The following is a 16,768-nucleotide window of genomic DNA, read 5'->3' as shown; positions in this document are numbered from 1 at the left end:
TAATGCGCCACCGTTAAACACAACAAAATGATACTCTGAGAAATGACATGTGGTTTGAAATGTGAAAATATTGCACCCAAACTAAAAAGTTAAGGTTCTCATTTATAAGAAAAAGTAGGCATATAAAGACATCATACTATATATGATAAAATGTGTTTATTCTTTGTGATTCTTTAGCTATAATTCTCTGGGATCAAAAACACATGTTTCGTCTCGCTGCCTCTGAATGCCGGCAATGATTCTGAGCTTAGTAAAGCGTTCGCTTTGACCAGATTAGGTGAGCTACGTGAGCTTTTTCACCCTGTGGATAGAGGTCCGTGAGAGGTTCGGGAGGAGAAAGGAGGAGCCATATTTACATTTGTCAAGAGTGCTTAGTTTCAGTGGAGTTATAGCGGTTAATAAAGTGGAGTGAACCATCATGGACTGAAATGTTTTACATTGACGCTGGTTGTTGCAGATTTTGTTGCATACCAAACCCGAAATGCATTATGGGTGATTTTTTTCGGTTTTCGGTATATTTTCATTTTGTGCTCTCATTATTTACATATGAATATAATACATTTTAAGCTTGGTAAACAACAAGCAACTTGCAAAAACTTTTTTTTTGACATAGCTGTATATTGATTATTATGAGTTAAACTTGCTTTGCACTTTTGGTTCAATCATTGTCTTTCAGGCTGACTTCTTCTGCAAAGAGAAAAAATAAATAAAGTCATTTGCTTGGTTTCAAACAGCTGAATCAAAAATCTTTGAATCTCATTATCTGCTCCAATTGGTGGTCGAACACTGACCACCACGTGCTGTCAACAAGAAAGAATTCTATTGAAGCCTGGCCTGAAAGAATATCAGGTCCCATGTTCGCATGTTACTATCATATGGGCCGGGGTGGAAGCTGAGGAAGCAGTTAAGAAGAAAGGGGATGTAAAATCCCTCCCCTCTCCCCCTCCCCCCACCCCCATCCCCCCTCGTACGTTTCACCTGTTCATTGATGTCACCAACTAACGTCGTTTCTGAAAATTTAAATTTTTTTTTAAAGTAGCAAAAAAATTTATATACCTCTGAAAACTAGCTGGGGGGAATACATTTTAAGTAAGATTTTAGAAAGATGTATAATTTAATATAAATTTAATATTTACCTATCGAAGGATGGCTGCACTGCAGTATTGATTGTTTACGCAGACGGTAACTCTTTAACAGGTTCAAAGTATTTCGTTAAGTTTAGCAATACTTATTTATGATAAATCATTAGCATATTATCTGGGAATAAGCCAGAAACAGTCCCAATCCACTTTGGCGTAATGCATTTTTGCTTTTGTTTTGTTTTTATTTATATATTTGTTGTTGTTGTTGTTGTTGTTTGTTTGTTTGTTTATTTTTGTTTTTGTTTTTGTTCTTTTGTTTGTTTTGTTTTTGGCTTCTCAAGGGTTATCGATAAAAGAAAGAAATTGCTCTCAAGGAATTGACACTCATGGTCTGAAATAAAAAAACATTACGCCGAAGATGAAAAGAGCTGACTTACTGCTTTGAAATACAAGAGAAATGTTTAAGTCCCCGTCCACACTAATACACTTTCGTTTGAAAACCAAATACTTCAGTTTCGATGCATTTTGGCTGTGCATCCATGCATGCTTTGAAAACGGAGGCCTTTCTTATTAGTGGGCAGCGAAAACGAAGCTTTCGAAAACGATGACGTCATTCAGACCAAAACGTCTGTTTTTCGCATGCGCAGAATATGTTCATCTTTTTCAATCGTATCTGTGTTTTAGTATGCACGCTATGAAAACGTTATTGTGAAAACGACGATTTCTTTGCGTTTTCGATGAGGTGAAAACGGATGGAGCGTTTCAAAAACGCATTTGTTTGGGCGTGGCCTAAAGTCGTCTTTCTTATGACTATTTAATTCATTAGTAACATCGTCGTTTTTCCACACTTTCATTATCATCATCATCATCGCCCTTTGTGACTATTATTTATAGCATTATCATTAATCAATATCATCACTGTCATTTCATCCGAATGACAGTTGTGTTTGAAGTTATATTTACCACTTTGTCATTAAAGCCAACGAGCTGCTTTCTCAATTTATTTAAATTATTCAACATTAATTGTATTTCATTACATTTAATATTCATACACATAGACATTTTATTTTATCTTTAAATCCTTAACTGGTTTTTATTTTTTAAGTAGTAATTTAAATTATGCAGATTTTAAGTTTCATAAAAATGTTGGTTATAAATTGTAATTTAAACTACAAATATTGATTTAATCAAACGATTCCCATTAAGATTATTCTGTATTATTTTACTATAGCGAAATTTTATTGCTCAAAGTTTTACTGAGGTTAGAAAACCGACGAGACTTGCTGCTTAGCCACAGGTAGCCCGAGCTGGCTCATTTTATGCTATAGTCTCAGAAGACAATAAAATGATGTGTTCACAGTCTAGTCTATACATAAGATTCAGTTAACAATTTGGAAAAAAAGGTCATATTCCCATCTTGGGCTACCTGTGGCTACCTGTTTCTCGCGCAAAGTCAAGTCAGTTCTGTTTACGTTCGACGAACATGTTTTAGCTTAGAAAAGGCTTATAATAATGATACTACAGTATAATATTTACCATCAGAGTCTCGTCAAAGTCGTCCTCGTTTTCCTCTTCTTCGGTAATGCTGCCTTGGTTGCTCAGTGTTCGGGCTGCAATAAAAAGACTTTATTCCACTTTTTTTTTCTTTCACCATTTTATAAGAAAATGTAGTGACAAAAAGATACGACGTTTCGATGACATCTTGTCATTATTATTAAGTAAAGTAAAAAGAGTGAAAAAGAGTGTTTTTTATACGACTACGGTATTTAAAGTGCACCTAACCCCTGATACAATACTTTCAGTATTGATTCTACATAAAGTGAATAGTTGAATGGTGAAATATTTCTCCATTTGAATGTTGCGGCTTTAAGTTATAAAGATTTATACTCCCAATACGTTAATGACTGTGACGTCACCCCAGGCTTCATTAAATATACAAATTTTGACTGGTTCACACAAACAGTTTTTTTTTTAATCATTATTATACTCAAGGTTTCCACAATGTTTATTGTAAATCTGATGTCTCATAATGGCTAGTGTTTAGTATTAAAAATTAAAACAAATACACTCACGGGGTGACGACACAGTCAGCAACGTAATGGAAATATAAACCTTCATCACTTAAAGACGCAACATTCAAATAAAGAAATATTTCACCATTCAACTATTCACTATTCACATGTACAATCAATACTGAAAGTATTGCATCAGTGGTTAGGTACACTCTAAAATTAAAGTACTATCAACAAAAGGCATCAGTCGTCTTTATTTCCCTATTTTTCCTAAGTATATAACTATTATTATCTCTTTCATCGCTATCTGTTACCTTTAGTTTTGGATTTTGGGTTCGTTAATACAGCAGGTGTATCTTTTCGAAGTATTGGATGCTGAAAAACAAAATCCGGTGAAGATGAAAATCAACAATCAACGTGAAATCGCGGTATGGATTTGACGTGGAATTCTGAAATCCTATGTTTTTAGAATTTTGGATTGAAATAATTGTACTCCAATTTGGGATTGAAATAATTGTACTCCTCTTGTGCATCGCAATCAGAATTTCGAGTAATTTTGTTACGTTTATCATAAGGATGATAACAAAAACATTTACAATTAATTGTAGATGTATTTTCGGTGTGCGCGCCTCGATTATAGAATGCGTTTCCAATAGAGATAAGAAGTACTCCTTCAATCCTATTGAAGCCTATTTTTATTTCATTTCATTATATAGTTTTAGGTTTTTCTAGATAAATAATTATTCTTAGATTTTTAATTCATCTCATTATTGATTTATATATCGTTATTTATTATTGTAATCTTTGTAAAGCGCTTTTGGACAATTTTTATGGCCGCTATAAATAATTTAACGATTATTCGTCTCGGTCTCAATAAATATCGGGGAATATATTTATAGACGCGAGTTTTATAATAAATAGCGGAGAGAGAGGTTTTTAAATTTTATTTATCTCTGCAAGTGGCATAAATCGACAAACGAGTGTGCGCCGGCGCGTGTTACTATATTCACGTCAAGTGTCAATCTCGTACCCAGGGCCTCAGGCGAAGAACGTTTTTGGCGCATGCACAGTTTTCGGGAAGTTAAATATAATCAATAAAAATTATGCTTTCAAACAAAGTTATGTGTTTACTTCTGATCAAAATAAAAATTAGAAATCAGGAACGTATTTTTATTTTTATTTTTGGCAAGTCTTTTAACGCATGCGCTCTTATACCAGAAGTCTAAGAAATCCTTGTCAGTCGCATCAGGCAAGAAGAAACGCAGGCTCTGGGTACGAGATTGGTAAATTGTGACCAATGAGCGCGCAGGATTTATTATGATCACGTGTAAAAATACTAAAGTATTATTGCTATATTATTACCTTAGCAATATCAATGAAATCCCCGGTAAGTTTTTGCTTAGCTTCGTCTTCTTCTTCTTCGAGTAATTCCTCATCAAAAGAAACACTTTCTTGAAAGCAAAAGAAAAAGAACAAGAAATAAATACAGAGAGGAAAAACATGTAAAAGATATTAGAATTTGTATAGTGATGACACTTGGTCGAGCCGTGAACATTTCGAGTTTTTTGCCACTTTTTTAAAACGCATACTGTAAATCACCCCTTGAGGCAATCGATTGGGGGGAAAAACTTATTTTGATCCCTCGCGGTGTATATGAACTCAATGCATCATTTTAGAGGGTTTGAAAGAGTAGAAAGTTTGATAACCTGAAAAAGAAACTCGAAGTGTTTACGGTTCAAGTCTTCTCCCTGTAATTGTGATGTCAATCCTATGACGAGACTTCCGGGTCCAAAGCAAAGAGCTAGCAGGTCGAATTCTACAAAGATGTTTCTCACTTTTTTTCATGACAGGATTTGTTGTCCAACGGTTCTAATCGTTTAAAGTGGAGGGTTAATCATTGATAACTTTTTGCGTTTGATTTTCACAGATTTTATGAGCAGTTGGACCCGGAAATACGTCTCAACTGAAAAACTCTACAGAGCAGTTTCCGTATGACTGTGAAAGGCACGAACACGGTCGTGATACGGCAACGGATACGCCAGACAAATCATATTGCTCGAGAGTTTACTCTCCATCCAATCAAATACCCGGAACACGGCATAAGCACGGCACGGACAGGGTCAAGCCAGGGTCACGGCACTTTCAGACCAATCACATTGCGCGATAAAAAAGTCAGCCAGTTAAAATACTAGAAAACATCATGGTCACGGCAAGGCACACATACGGCACTGAGCTTTTCACAGTCATACGATCGATCGTGGATCTTAGGAAATTTTGCAGTAAAGAGCATAGTTAATATTTTAGTTAAAACTATGTACAGAGTGAAGAAATCACGACTCTAAATTCAGGGGGGGCGGAGGGGTGGGAAACAACATTTATATATCACATACTTTGTTTTCCTTTCTTGCTGACTTGTCTTTGTACGTATGCAGGCGTTGGCTTGCGAGTCCTTTGGGTCTGGCCAGTTTCCTTCACAGGAGGTAAATAAGAAGGTTTAACGTGGTTACCTCAGGAGAACCAGCGCATCGTTAAGTACCGCAGAGCACATGTTTGCAGGTCTTACGGAGGGAGGTAAACCGGAGAACCATCGAATCACAGATCCAACAAGCAAATAAGTCTCAATGGTCTCAGAGTTGAAAGGAGTTTACAACCTACCCTTTTGTAATTTTAGTATTTTTGTCGAAATATACCACCGTTCCCTCTAGACGGTACTCTTTTACAGACTGTACCACTTGGAAGGACAAACAAACAAATTGGTTTTAAATAATTTCAAAAGAATAAAACCTTACTTTATTTATTACTGGGTTGCCTGTGGCAAAACTGACCAAGAAAGTTCAAGATGCTGTGAAAAGATCTTTCTCTTATTTGTCTACTCAAATTTTTTGTTTAGCTTCTCTAGGAAACTAGGAAAATAAGGCTCAAATTCTTCCTGTGAGTGAACAAATTCCAAGTTTAATTAATCAAGTTGGCGACCTTCCATTCCCCGTGGTAGATCGCCTTGTACCTTGCCAGATGTTTACTTGAGATTTTTAAATTAAAATAGACTAATGCTAGCGCTATAAACGATTATAGAAAGCATAAAAGGCTTGTTCAAGTTTTAAGTATGGTTTGTGTTTTCTTATTGATTGAGCTGGATTTTTTAAAATTAATGGAACTGCCTATAACTCCTATATGAAAATACTAAATGACCGGCATTTTATGATTTTTTAATGCTAGATTTCAATTTGACGGATTTGGGTAGACAAGAATAGGTTACCCAAAAATAGAAAAGTTTCACTATTCTATAAACTATCATTTTAAAAATCAAAAAAGAAAAACGGAAAAAGGAGCAAAATCGTGAGTAGGTATAATGTTTGGGTCACCCATCCAAGTGCAAACCCTCCTCAGACGAGCTTGACTCAGTATCTTGAACGACAACGATTTATCCACTGGACCACGGTTCCAGGTGAATCAGCATAACAATAGCCGTGAAAACAATGCACGAATAGACTAGACTTTTTAACATTATATTGTCAACCGATTCCGTGAGTGGCAGAGATGCAAGGGATCAGCCGATATGGTCTGGGGGCCGGCTGGTCTCTCCCCTGATGCTTCGGCTAGAACATTTTCTTGCGTAATTCGTACACCCAAGGGCAGAAGGATTTAATCGCCGTCAGGTCCGAAGTCCATACGTCGCCTCAGCTCTGCGGATGTCTCGGGGGTATGGCAAAGTGGGATCGATTTTCTTTCTTTTTTTTTTTTTTTTTTTTTTTTGAATTCCTTTTGGTAGGTTTGAACCCCATCTTATAAACATAAGATCTTTCTTTTTTTTTTAATCCATTTTTAGTAGACTTAAATCTTCAATAATAAGGAAATTGTTTTAGTTAAAAAAGATTTATTCCTAGTCGGTCAAGGTTAACTTTATTTACACACGCCAGCCTAAATCAACAAATGCTGGTTTCCATTAGGGGCGTGCCGCAATAGAAACGCTTTTAAAAATATATACATAAAAAACTAATGTAAGTATAATATATTGTGATATATGATTATATATGATAGTAAAGGCCAAAGGAGTGATATCTACAATTTCCGTTTATAGGATGTAAGCGATTTGCTGCTTCGTATTTCCTCTGGTAGTGCATTCCATAAGTACCCTGGGTGCCAGAGGCTCTCGCCCCCAAGCCTCAAACGGCCTCTGGCACCCAGGGTATTCCATAAGCTTAGCACCACTATAACTAAAACCGTTTTTCAAGAATTCCGTTTTAGGTAATAAGCCTGTATAAGTTCGACCAGACGTTATCAGTTACATATAAGCAATATCGATCCGCAAAGGTATGATTTCGAGAGAAATTATACTGGCTGAACGCAGGCTACAAAAAGTCGATCTGGCAAAGTTTGCCTACAAGAATATTTACTACACTTGGATCTCTATATCATATGCCCACAACGGACTAGTTTTCTGACATTTTCTGACAAGGAAAACAAACACGCACTCCAGCAAATAATATAATCACAAAGGATGCATGATAAAAAGATAAAAAATTAATTGGTGATTCTAACTGAGAGCATTGCGATATTTGATCTCGTTGCGTTATGGCGCAAGATCAAATTCGCAAGTAGTGTGACATGCACAACGCAAAACTGTTTATTTCAGAGCCTAAAAAAGGGCGAAACCTACAATTATTTTAATATTATGTAGAGAACACCTTGAGACAGAAGATGGTCTTAAACGACTGAGTTAAACGAAATCGTTCTTTTCTGTGAAACATTCCATCATCTTTTGGCTAACATTGCAAACTTCTTCAGCTGTACCAGGTCTCTGTGCGTGGTGCAGGCAACCCAGTGAACGCCTATAAGGCGTCTTGCTCAATAAGCATTAAATTAAGTCTCAATGGTCTCAAAGTGGAAAGGAGTTTACGACCTTCCTTTTGTAATTTTAGCACTTTTAGTAAAATGAGTGTACCGCCGTCCCTCTAGACGGTACTCTTTTACAGATAGTACCGCTTGGAAGGTCAAATAAACAAATTGTTTTTAAATCGTTTCAACAGAGGAATTCATAGTTTGTTTATTTTAAAAGCATTAATTTACTACTTATGTGTGATGCCGAGTCTAGGAATCGAACTTAAAACCCTAGAGGTGAGACGCGAGTGGTCGCAGAACATTACCCATAATTGATTACGTTTCTAACTGTAAGTGTATTTGATAATAAACGTTTTTAGGCCTAGGGCAAACATCGAACTTTCCATGCACCGAACTCATTAAAAACAATGGATATCAGGTGATAATGAGGCGGCATTCTCTGATGTAATTAAGTTCGGTGCATAGAAAGTTCGACGTTTGCCCTAGGCCTTAGTAACTTTAGTGTGTGGTAAATTGTGCGTTTGTTTTCGTAGGTGGGTGGTACTTATAGTGTGTTGAACGCATGAAGGATCTTTCATGATTGGAAAAGCTACATAGTAAAAATGATAAATGAATATTGATCGATAAAGACTTCGTTCCTCAAGGTCCGAAACTAATATTAGACTCTTCCACAGTCTCTCGCTCGTCCGTTCCGTCTACACGCTTAGAGGCTGTAACGGTTCAATGACCGAAAGGACTTATGGGTCCCGAAAACTTGGACCCAGCGTGCTTTGGGAACCAAAATACTCGTCCACAGTCTCTCTCGTTTTCGCCGCCATCTTGAAAATATTGAAAAGAGAGAAGCGCGAATATAACTAATTACTGAGCCGTAATTCTAGCAAAAAAATATGGTAAAAGGGAAAGACTACACGGAAATAAAAATGCAATCGTAAAAAAACGCAAGAAAAATGTGAAAACAAAGTTTTAGTATAAAAATTTAGGCTGATCAAAAGACGAACGAACGAACGAACGAACGAACGAACGAACGAACGAACGAACGAACGAACCTCTAACTCAATATTTTCAGTGTTGATTATCATTGAAGTGAATAGTTGAATGATAAAATATTTTTATATGATTTGAGCGATGCACCTTGGAGATATCAGTTTATACTTCCAATATGTTAGTGAGCGGATGTCAAAGAAGGATTTCAGTTTATTTGTCGTCATTTGTAAATTGAAATGAGAAAAGAAATTTGGTATAACCCTTCTATATACCCTGAGTAAGGCCTGGGGCAAACGTCGAACTTTCCATGCACCGAACTTAATTACATCAAAGAATATCGCCTCATTATCATCTGATATTCATTGTTTTTAATGAGTTCGGTGCATGGAAAGTTCGACGTTTGCCCTAGGCCTAAGAAAATGATGTTTATAGAGGATGTTTTACTGCCCCAAAAAATGTTTGTCATAGATGTTTAATAATGCCTCAAGAATGGCATCACACGAAATGAAAAAAAGAAAAACAAAAAAAAAACAAAAAACAAAAAAAAAAAAAAAAAAAACGAAAAAGAAAAAACAAACAAACAAACAAAAACACCCACACACGTTCACGAAATAAACATCGAAATTTTAGCAAAGAGATGTGAAGAGATGTTTGAGAGGATGTGGGAAAAGGTTTGACAAAATTTCTTGTCGTGGTATGACTCTCTCTCTCTCTCTCTCTCTCTCTCTCTCTACAGCCTAGAAAACGGTCAGTTTTGTGGCAATCTTAAAACAAATCTTAAAAACTTGTCAACCCCCTCACCCTACAGACACCGAAGGTCGTCTCTAAGCAAAGAAACACCTCCATACTCCTTCCTGTAACTCGTAGAAGTGAAAGCCCTAGAACGTTACTATGAAGGATCTAGGTGAACTTAAAGCGGCTATTATTAACAGAAACACCTCCATACTCCTTCCTCTATTTTACAAATCGGAAAGCCCTAGAACGTTACTATGAAGGATCTATGCAGGCGAACTTATAGCAATTATTAACAGGAACACCTCTCTACTCCTTCCTGTACCTTAGAAACATTAGAGATGAGGCGGAAAGCAGGCTGAAACAGCTATCCACGGTTTCTAGTTGAGCTGGCTCATTTTTTTACGCGACTTGGAGTTGTGAAAGGCCCACTGGCCCTCTTCTTCAGTCGTTTCATACAAGGCTCGTAATTTACCTATTTCGCATGTTTTCGTACCTAAGAAATGAAAGCTTCTTATCCTATCAGGAATAATATCAGGCTAACTTAAGGTAATTATTCAAGTAGCAGTATATATTGGTAAATCATACCTTGCTCCTTGGAACGGACTGGTTGTCATGATTCTCTTTGATAATAACTTCATTTTGACAATCTTTTTCTTCTTCTTCGAGTTTTGTTTCCAACGGCATATTTCTTACTTGCCGCCGAAATGGACCTGCACGAGGTCAACAAAAAAATGTCACGCATAAAAAAGAACAAAAAAGACACCAAAAGTAGCGACGGTGAACGGAACACTTACTAGGCATCTGCACATGCGCAGGAGTGTCTTTTCTGGTGCCCTTTCTGTTTTGATCCATGAATGTGGGATGTTTGACTTGGCAGGCTGCTGCGAATCTGACGGGTTTGTTAGGTTTATCTGTGACTAGAAATACAGTAATAAAAAATGTGATGATTTAAACACATTCAAGTTAGTAACCCTTTCTTGTCTTACCCGTAAAGTTTTGCCATGTCAGCCTTCTGACAACATTCTCAGTAATGATTCTACATGGAGTAATGCATATGACCCGAAAAACTTTCATAGTTTGAGTGCGGCTTCTGGAAGTTATGAAGGTTTTTCCTTGTCATATGCTAATGCTGTGACGTATGAGGAGGTATTCATGATATGGTTATTTGTTGTTCCTTGTAATTCGAAACACCGGCTAAACTAACTTGCAAAAATGTCTATGTGCGCGATGGGAAAAACGATGACGTATTTCAAATTGAATTAATCTGTACCAGTAATGTTTTGTATATTAAATGATTACTCCTCATACGTCATAGTTTAAGATTTACAAAATCTACGACGGCGTCATATTTCTACTCATGCGCAACCGTTAAACAAAGAAATAGTACTCTAGGGAATGACAACAATACTGAAGTCGCACCCTGAAAAGGGTTTATTTGAGTTATTTTTAATCTAATTTGAAACATTCGTTCTACTAGCCCGGCTGAGCAAAAACACGTCAATTGCAAGAGAGAATAAATAAAGGCCGAATTAGACGTGACGATTTTCGCCTACAACCATCGTATGCAACCTGCTCACGTCATACTTACGACATGACTTAGGTCAGATCCACACGCCTACAACAGACTTGAGTGAGTTGTAGGGCAGAATTACACGAAACAACTCATGTCGTAAGTATGACGTGCGCAGGTTGCATGCGATGGTTGTAGGCGAAAATCGTACCGTCTAATTCTGTCCTTAAGAGAGGGATACTTCTTAATATCGCGCGTTTGGTGGCTATTTTTAGAAACCGGATGCAGTTTAAATTTCTAATGAAAATATCCGGTTCAACTACCCGGTTGAGCAAATAACACGTTAACCACCTTATCGATTAACCTACACTGACGTTTTTGCTAAATTAATGAAATTGTCGATCTTATACTCGATTCACGCGTCGGTGTACGATAAAAAAGGCGATAAATCTCCTTCCCCTGCTAGGACTTGGTAAAAGGAAGCCGAAAGGAGCACGTACTTTAAAAACAGAATTCTGGATTCGAAGTATTTACGTCACTTAACATACAGTGAGACAGCTCAAGTTTTTCTAAGAGACAAGGTAGAGGATGCGCATGCACTTGAGTATGACGTCAGCAACCAGATTGCAAACTATACTCTTTATCACCCTTAATGTAAGGTTTTCCTATTTCAGACCTCTGTGGTTGCCTTAGAAATAAGTTATATCTTGTTTCAGTTTCATCTATATCGTTAAAAAAATTTAATATAAAAAAATTGTTCATAAACTTGAAAATTTAACCAAACGAGAATCAGGATCCGCAGACTTTAATCTAGGTCTTCGCTTTTACTTGTGCTTGACTTTTTGACAACGAAAATATGTGGTGTTTCATTTTCTCAAGTCGAGAGAGAATTTTTGAATTTTAAAATTCCCCGAAGTACTAACTGACTCACTTTGTACTGGGATGCCTGTGTATTTATTTGGACTACCAATGCAAGAGACCGAAACTCGCAAAAATCCTTTATAGTTCCTTTTCCTGTAGTCTCCTCGCAGTCGTCATTAGCGAAACTAGTGACGGCTGTGAAGGAGACTATTTTTTTGCCGCAAAGCTGATACCTTGAATAGGATTTACTCAAATATATTGATTTAAGAAGATTCAGCTAGTTGGTGTGCGCCCTGCTTATTAACTGTGTTCGTGGGTGAACCTCGTTCCCAGGGCCTTCTCTTCTCGCTTTTTTTCCAGATGGCGGCGCTCGAAGGGAAGAGGTCTGCACCATCATGTGACAATCGTACAATCGTTTTACATGAAAAAGAATTCGATAAGCCTGAAGCGAGATGACGTTTTACCCCCGACTCTATACCATAATAGTTTTTTAAATTCTTTCATATTAAAATTTTTGATTCCTTAGAGAATACAGGAACAATAGTAATAATTAAAGAACAAAAGGAGTGTGAAAAGGATTATGGTCTAGAGACGGGGGTAAAACGTCATCTCGCTTCAGGCTTATTTCCTAGAGAGAAGGGGTTTTATTGTTCTGCTAACTAACCACAGGCAGTCCAAGACGTATTTAGTGGCCCGACACGTGATGGTGCAAAGCCTCTATACTCTGGCAACAATAATCCACAGTCTTTCCGCGCCAAAAATATGGGAACAAAACATCCAAGCATAGCTATTGAAGTATAAGGGAATCGTAGCGATAGTCTATTTGCCCTCACCTCTTCTTTAAGTCCAGGAATTCATCCCTGATGTCAAATATCGTAAAATAAGGATAAATAGGACGTTTTTGTGGTGGATCCTAGTTGATATATTTAGAAACGTGTAAACGACGTCAGCGTCAACTTCAACTTTATCAAAAAGGTTCTTTACAAAAAAGAGGCTCGACCTTCTTAGGCCGCAAAGGAGTTATCATTTACGTATAATACTTGATCAAGATGGTTGCAATGAGGGCTTTTTTGGGAGCCACTTAAAATATTATTCAAAACTGAAGCAAAACTTGATAACTAGTTCATAATTATTTCATTGTGACTAAACACTTGATTATCATACTCAGCCTGCATCACTTTTAATTAAGTTTGAAAAACAAATGATTCATTTAATAATTTTCCCCAAGCATGGCTGTTTTTTCATTGAACGAGTTGTCTGAAGCTTTGTGACAGCTTTTATCGTCGGTGCTGACTACTTTTCGCCTAGTGAAAGGCCAAAAACTTTCTTTCCCCCTCCTTGTATGCTATGAATTTGCACTTCAAGCCTTTTCGACTAACAGAGGAAGATGATAGCTCTCAAGGGAATTATGGTTTTGCCAACCTCTTTTCGTTTGAAAATACATCGAAAGTCGTGGGCAGACCGGAAACTTCGATTTTCGATTCCCAAACACCTGCTATTGGTCTTGCGATTCCCAAAGTACAAGCTTCGCGAAAGATAAAATAGTGTTTTTGTTTCTTTTTCATGTTTATAAATGCTAACAACAAAAACCCATTAATACCTGAGAATTTATACTCTAATCAGATATGCGATTTCCTTTTTCCCAAAAATAAATATTGTCTAAAACCAACGATTGATGATCGATACGAGGAGACGTCGCCAAATTGGCTAAAGTAGGGCTTTCAGTAATTGGATTTTACATCGCGATCCACCTCGAGATACGTTGGTAGATGGCAATAATAACAATAATAATCTTTCTTACATGGCTTATCTCCTCAAAGTCTATGGAAGTTGATCATTGTTAGATCAAGGTATCGGAGATACAATGATACAAGCTAATTTTCAGGTCAAATTCGATTATGTTCCAGTCTAGTATACTTGCTGTGTTTGTGTGTGATCCCGGTAAAACCGACCTGAACTTGCTCTGATCACTATAGCTTGTGAATGTAGCACGAACGGAGTATGCATGCACGCGCGTACGCGTCAAAGGCAGGCAGGCAATATAACAAAATTCCCTTAAGCTTTGTTTAGTTGAATGATACCCCAGGCGATGTTTATAAAGCTTTTCCCGAATGCATTATTCTTTCATTTTGGGTTATTTTGCAGAGTTTTTGATTGATTCCCATTTTACGTCATTGCCTTGAACTGCAAAGCGAACGGTACGCTTGCTTCAAAATGCCTGTATAAAAAAAATGTCCGCGACGAATTTGTCTTCTTCTCATTACCATTGGAGCTATTTTGCTGAGATTTTAATTGATTTCCATTGAACATTTTTGCCTTGAACTGCGGAAGTGAAAAGCACGCTGTCTTCAAAAAACCTGGTCAAAAACGTTTTGGATCCCTCGCCGTCTGTTCAATACTTCATCAATTAAATGTTGCATACATATGATTTTTTATCACAAATACATCTTTGAATGACGTTAGTCCTTTAAGTTCATCAAGACTATCCTTTTTGCAGTCGTACTCAAGTTATGTATCCTTTGTTCTCAGAGGACTCTTACATGTATTATGCCAATATACAAGTAGTATTACTCATTGAAATGCAAAATAATCTTCGATTATTCGAGGATGTATTTTTTTGTTGTTTGATAGACTGCCGTTTCGCTCTTTGACAAGTTGTTGTAATCATTCTGTTAGAAAGGTTGAGATACTTAGTCCTGAATTGTTTATTTTTTTTGCCAGATTCTTGACGAGAAAAAAAAAACAACAAAATGAATTATAAGGGAAGTAAAGGGAAAAGGGTCACATACTAATAACTTTATCAATCGTTCCAGAAACCCCAAATTAAGCGACAAAACAAACAAAGAAAACAAAAGATAAAAACTAGAAAAAATGAAAGGAAACACCTCCTCAATAACCGAGTAATTGCTAGGATGAGGAATGAGTACAATAAAAAAGGAAATAAGTCTAAAATCATTTCTATAATTTCTGCATGTCGTTCACATAGGTAAAGTACATCGTTGATAGTAGTTGTCATGAGCTAGCACTTGAAAGCGCTATAACAGTTTCAAGATATATTAACCAGAGAAATATTAACTAGTTCTCTTTCTCGAGAGTCGTCCAAATTTGTACTTAGTATCGGAAAAAAACGAAAAATTAATCGCATTCTTAATAACTTAAGGTCATAAAAAAAGGAAAATTAATCTGAGAAAAAGAGAGTAAGGGAGTGAATTCACGACTGATAAACTAACCCTGAGAGAAAGCCGAAGAACAAGAAAGGAAAATTGATCAAAAATAGCCAGAATCGTATATTTAAAACTGATATAGTTTTTTCTATTCTCTATGTTTATATATTAATATACGAATTATCAGTTATCCTAGCACTGTCATATAGATGCAAAATGTCTGACGGATAATAGCAGAATGAATCTGATATACAAATGGCAAAGATAGTTCTTTGGGTTTGTTATCAACCTCAGAAATAATAGATTTTCGCTATAGTGAATTTGCCTTTATTTTGATGGTGATTATTACTTCGATAACACCGACTGCTTGGCTTTTTTTCTATCATCCTCAAATGACTTTGAGAGCACTTTATTTACAGAGGCTTGAAAAAGCTACCTGGAGATAGACGCTTGAGATTTTTCACGGCGTCGCTAGCTCTCATGTGTTACTTACTCTACGACATTTTTTCTATTATATGCTATTAAGAATAACTCTTCTTGAACCATATCATAAAATCATCTTTTACTAAAGTATAGGTCTATACGAGTAATCACTGTTAGAATGAATTAATACTGCTGTTGTTGGTCGAAAATTTAAGTTCACTAAAATTACTCGAGTCAATATAATCGAATGAGTTTTTGATCAAGTTTTTTTTTTTGTAATTTTATTAATTATTTAAAAATGTAACGACCACAAACGACGTATTTGACTCTTAAGACACTGTATGTGATAATATCTGTTATTCATGATGTCGATAAATGATATTATGAGCCATATAGTTTTACGCATATACAGAGAGTTATAAAGATATGTCAACAAAAACTCAGGCGTGCGAAAAAATAAAATGAAATAAAATAAAATGAAATAAACCAGCGTTGGGGATATTTTTTTCGGTACGGACCAAAGGTATTCCTCCTGTTTGTTTAAAAAAATCATAAAACAAACAAATGATACTACGTAAATGAATTAAGTGATCAGAAAAAATAACGAGCACTCAGCTCCAAGATATTAGTTCTCCTAGAATATCGCCATAGTGAGTTACCTACCGCTTTCCTCAGTATTAGTCTTGGTGCTGACGTCTCGTAGTGGTGTTCGACAGTGCCCAGTCACCGTTTGGCTCCAAAAATCTTAATCCATTGAGAATGAATCAAAAATCTGACGAAAAACTGGCAGGATCAAGAAATGCTCACTTCCTCGAGCGACGATTTTTCAGCTGACGCCGTTAACAGATAGCACTATGTGGACTTGATTTGCAAGTGAGAGTCAAGTTATGAACGCAATTACAGCTGATGGTGAATGGATGACGTCATATCTTCAAATATGGACATGTAGGCGGGACAAACTGAAGCGAACAATCCCGCCATCTTGAAAAAGCTATTTTAGTGGCGATTTGAAGTGTTGGAAAAAATACTCACAGCGCCAATTTGACATTAACTGCCATTATTCTTTGGTAATTGTGTTTGTTACTTAGATTTTTTCTTAATTAGAGAAGAGTTTGACAGAAAAAATCACTCAAATAATTCCGGTTCTTGAGTTTAGAA

General features: G+C 36.5%; 1 protein-coding gene across 3 annotated transcripts; it reads right to left on the bottom strand.

Moving 5' to 3' along the window:
• Positions 1–141: 141 nt before the first annotated feature.
• On the bottom strand, positions 142–16,505 carry LOC116302695 (uncharacterized). 3 transcript variants are annotated; one of them, XM_031712061.2, is made up of 9 exons: positions 16,274–16,505; positions 10,447–10,569; positions 10,238–10,362; positions 5,485–5,563; positions 4,457–4,545; positions 3,409–3,469; positions 2,619–2,692; positions 1,137–1,188; positions 142–687 (listed from the first exon to the last, which is right to left on the bottom strand). In XM_031712061.2, exons 2-9 carry the CDS (start codon positions 10,502–10,504, stop codon positions 659–661), a joined length of 567 nt encoding a protein of 188 aa, XP_031567921.1. In that variant the 5' UTR covers positions 10,505–10,569; positions 16,274–16,505; the 3' UTR covers positions 142–658. The 3 variants fall into 3 exon arrangements, with proteins under 3 accessions (XP_031567921.1, XP_031567905.1, XP_031567913.1); XM_031712045.2 differs by lacking the exon at positions 16,274–16,505 and adding an exon at positions 10,639–10,758; XM_031712053.2 differs by lacking the exons at positions 1,137–1,188; positions 16,274–16,505 and adding an exon at positions 10,639–10,758.
• Positions 16,506–16,768: the final 263 nt, after the last annotated feature.

The sequence above is a fragment of the Actinia tenebrosa genome, unplaced genomic scaffold (genome assembly GCF_029948245.1).
Source record: "Actinia tenebrosa isolate PJP-AT-01 unplaced genomic scaffold, QUT_ActTen_1.0 PGA_scaffold4__44_contigs__length_22323623, whole genome shotgun sequence".
In the NCBI taxonomy this organism is placed as follows: Eukaryota; Metazoa; Cnidaria; class Anthozoa; order Actiniaria; family Actiniidae; genus Actinia; species Actinia tenebrosa.
Note: the sequence above shows the minus strand (reverse complement) of the source record. Positions and strands in the feature narration are given on the sequence as shown.

Excerpts from the sequence above, each read along its gene's own strand:
- LOC116302695 (XM_031712045.2), bottom strand. The coding sequence starts at position 10,726 with ATGAAAGTTTTTCGGGTCATATGCATTACTCCATGTAGAATCATTACT. Across the intron at positions 5,564-10,237 it reads AGTCCGTTCCAAGGAGCAAG|GAAACTGGCCAGACCCAAAG; the intron begins GTATGATTTACC and ends CCTCCTGTGAAG. Across the intron at positions 1,189-2,618 it reads ACTTTGACGAGACTCTGATG|AGTTACCGTCTGCGTAAACA; the intron begins GTAAATATTATA and ends AACCTGTTAAAG.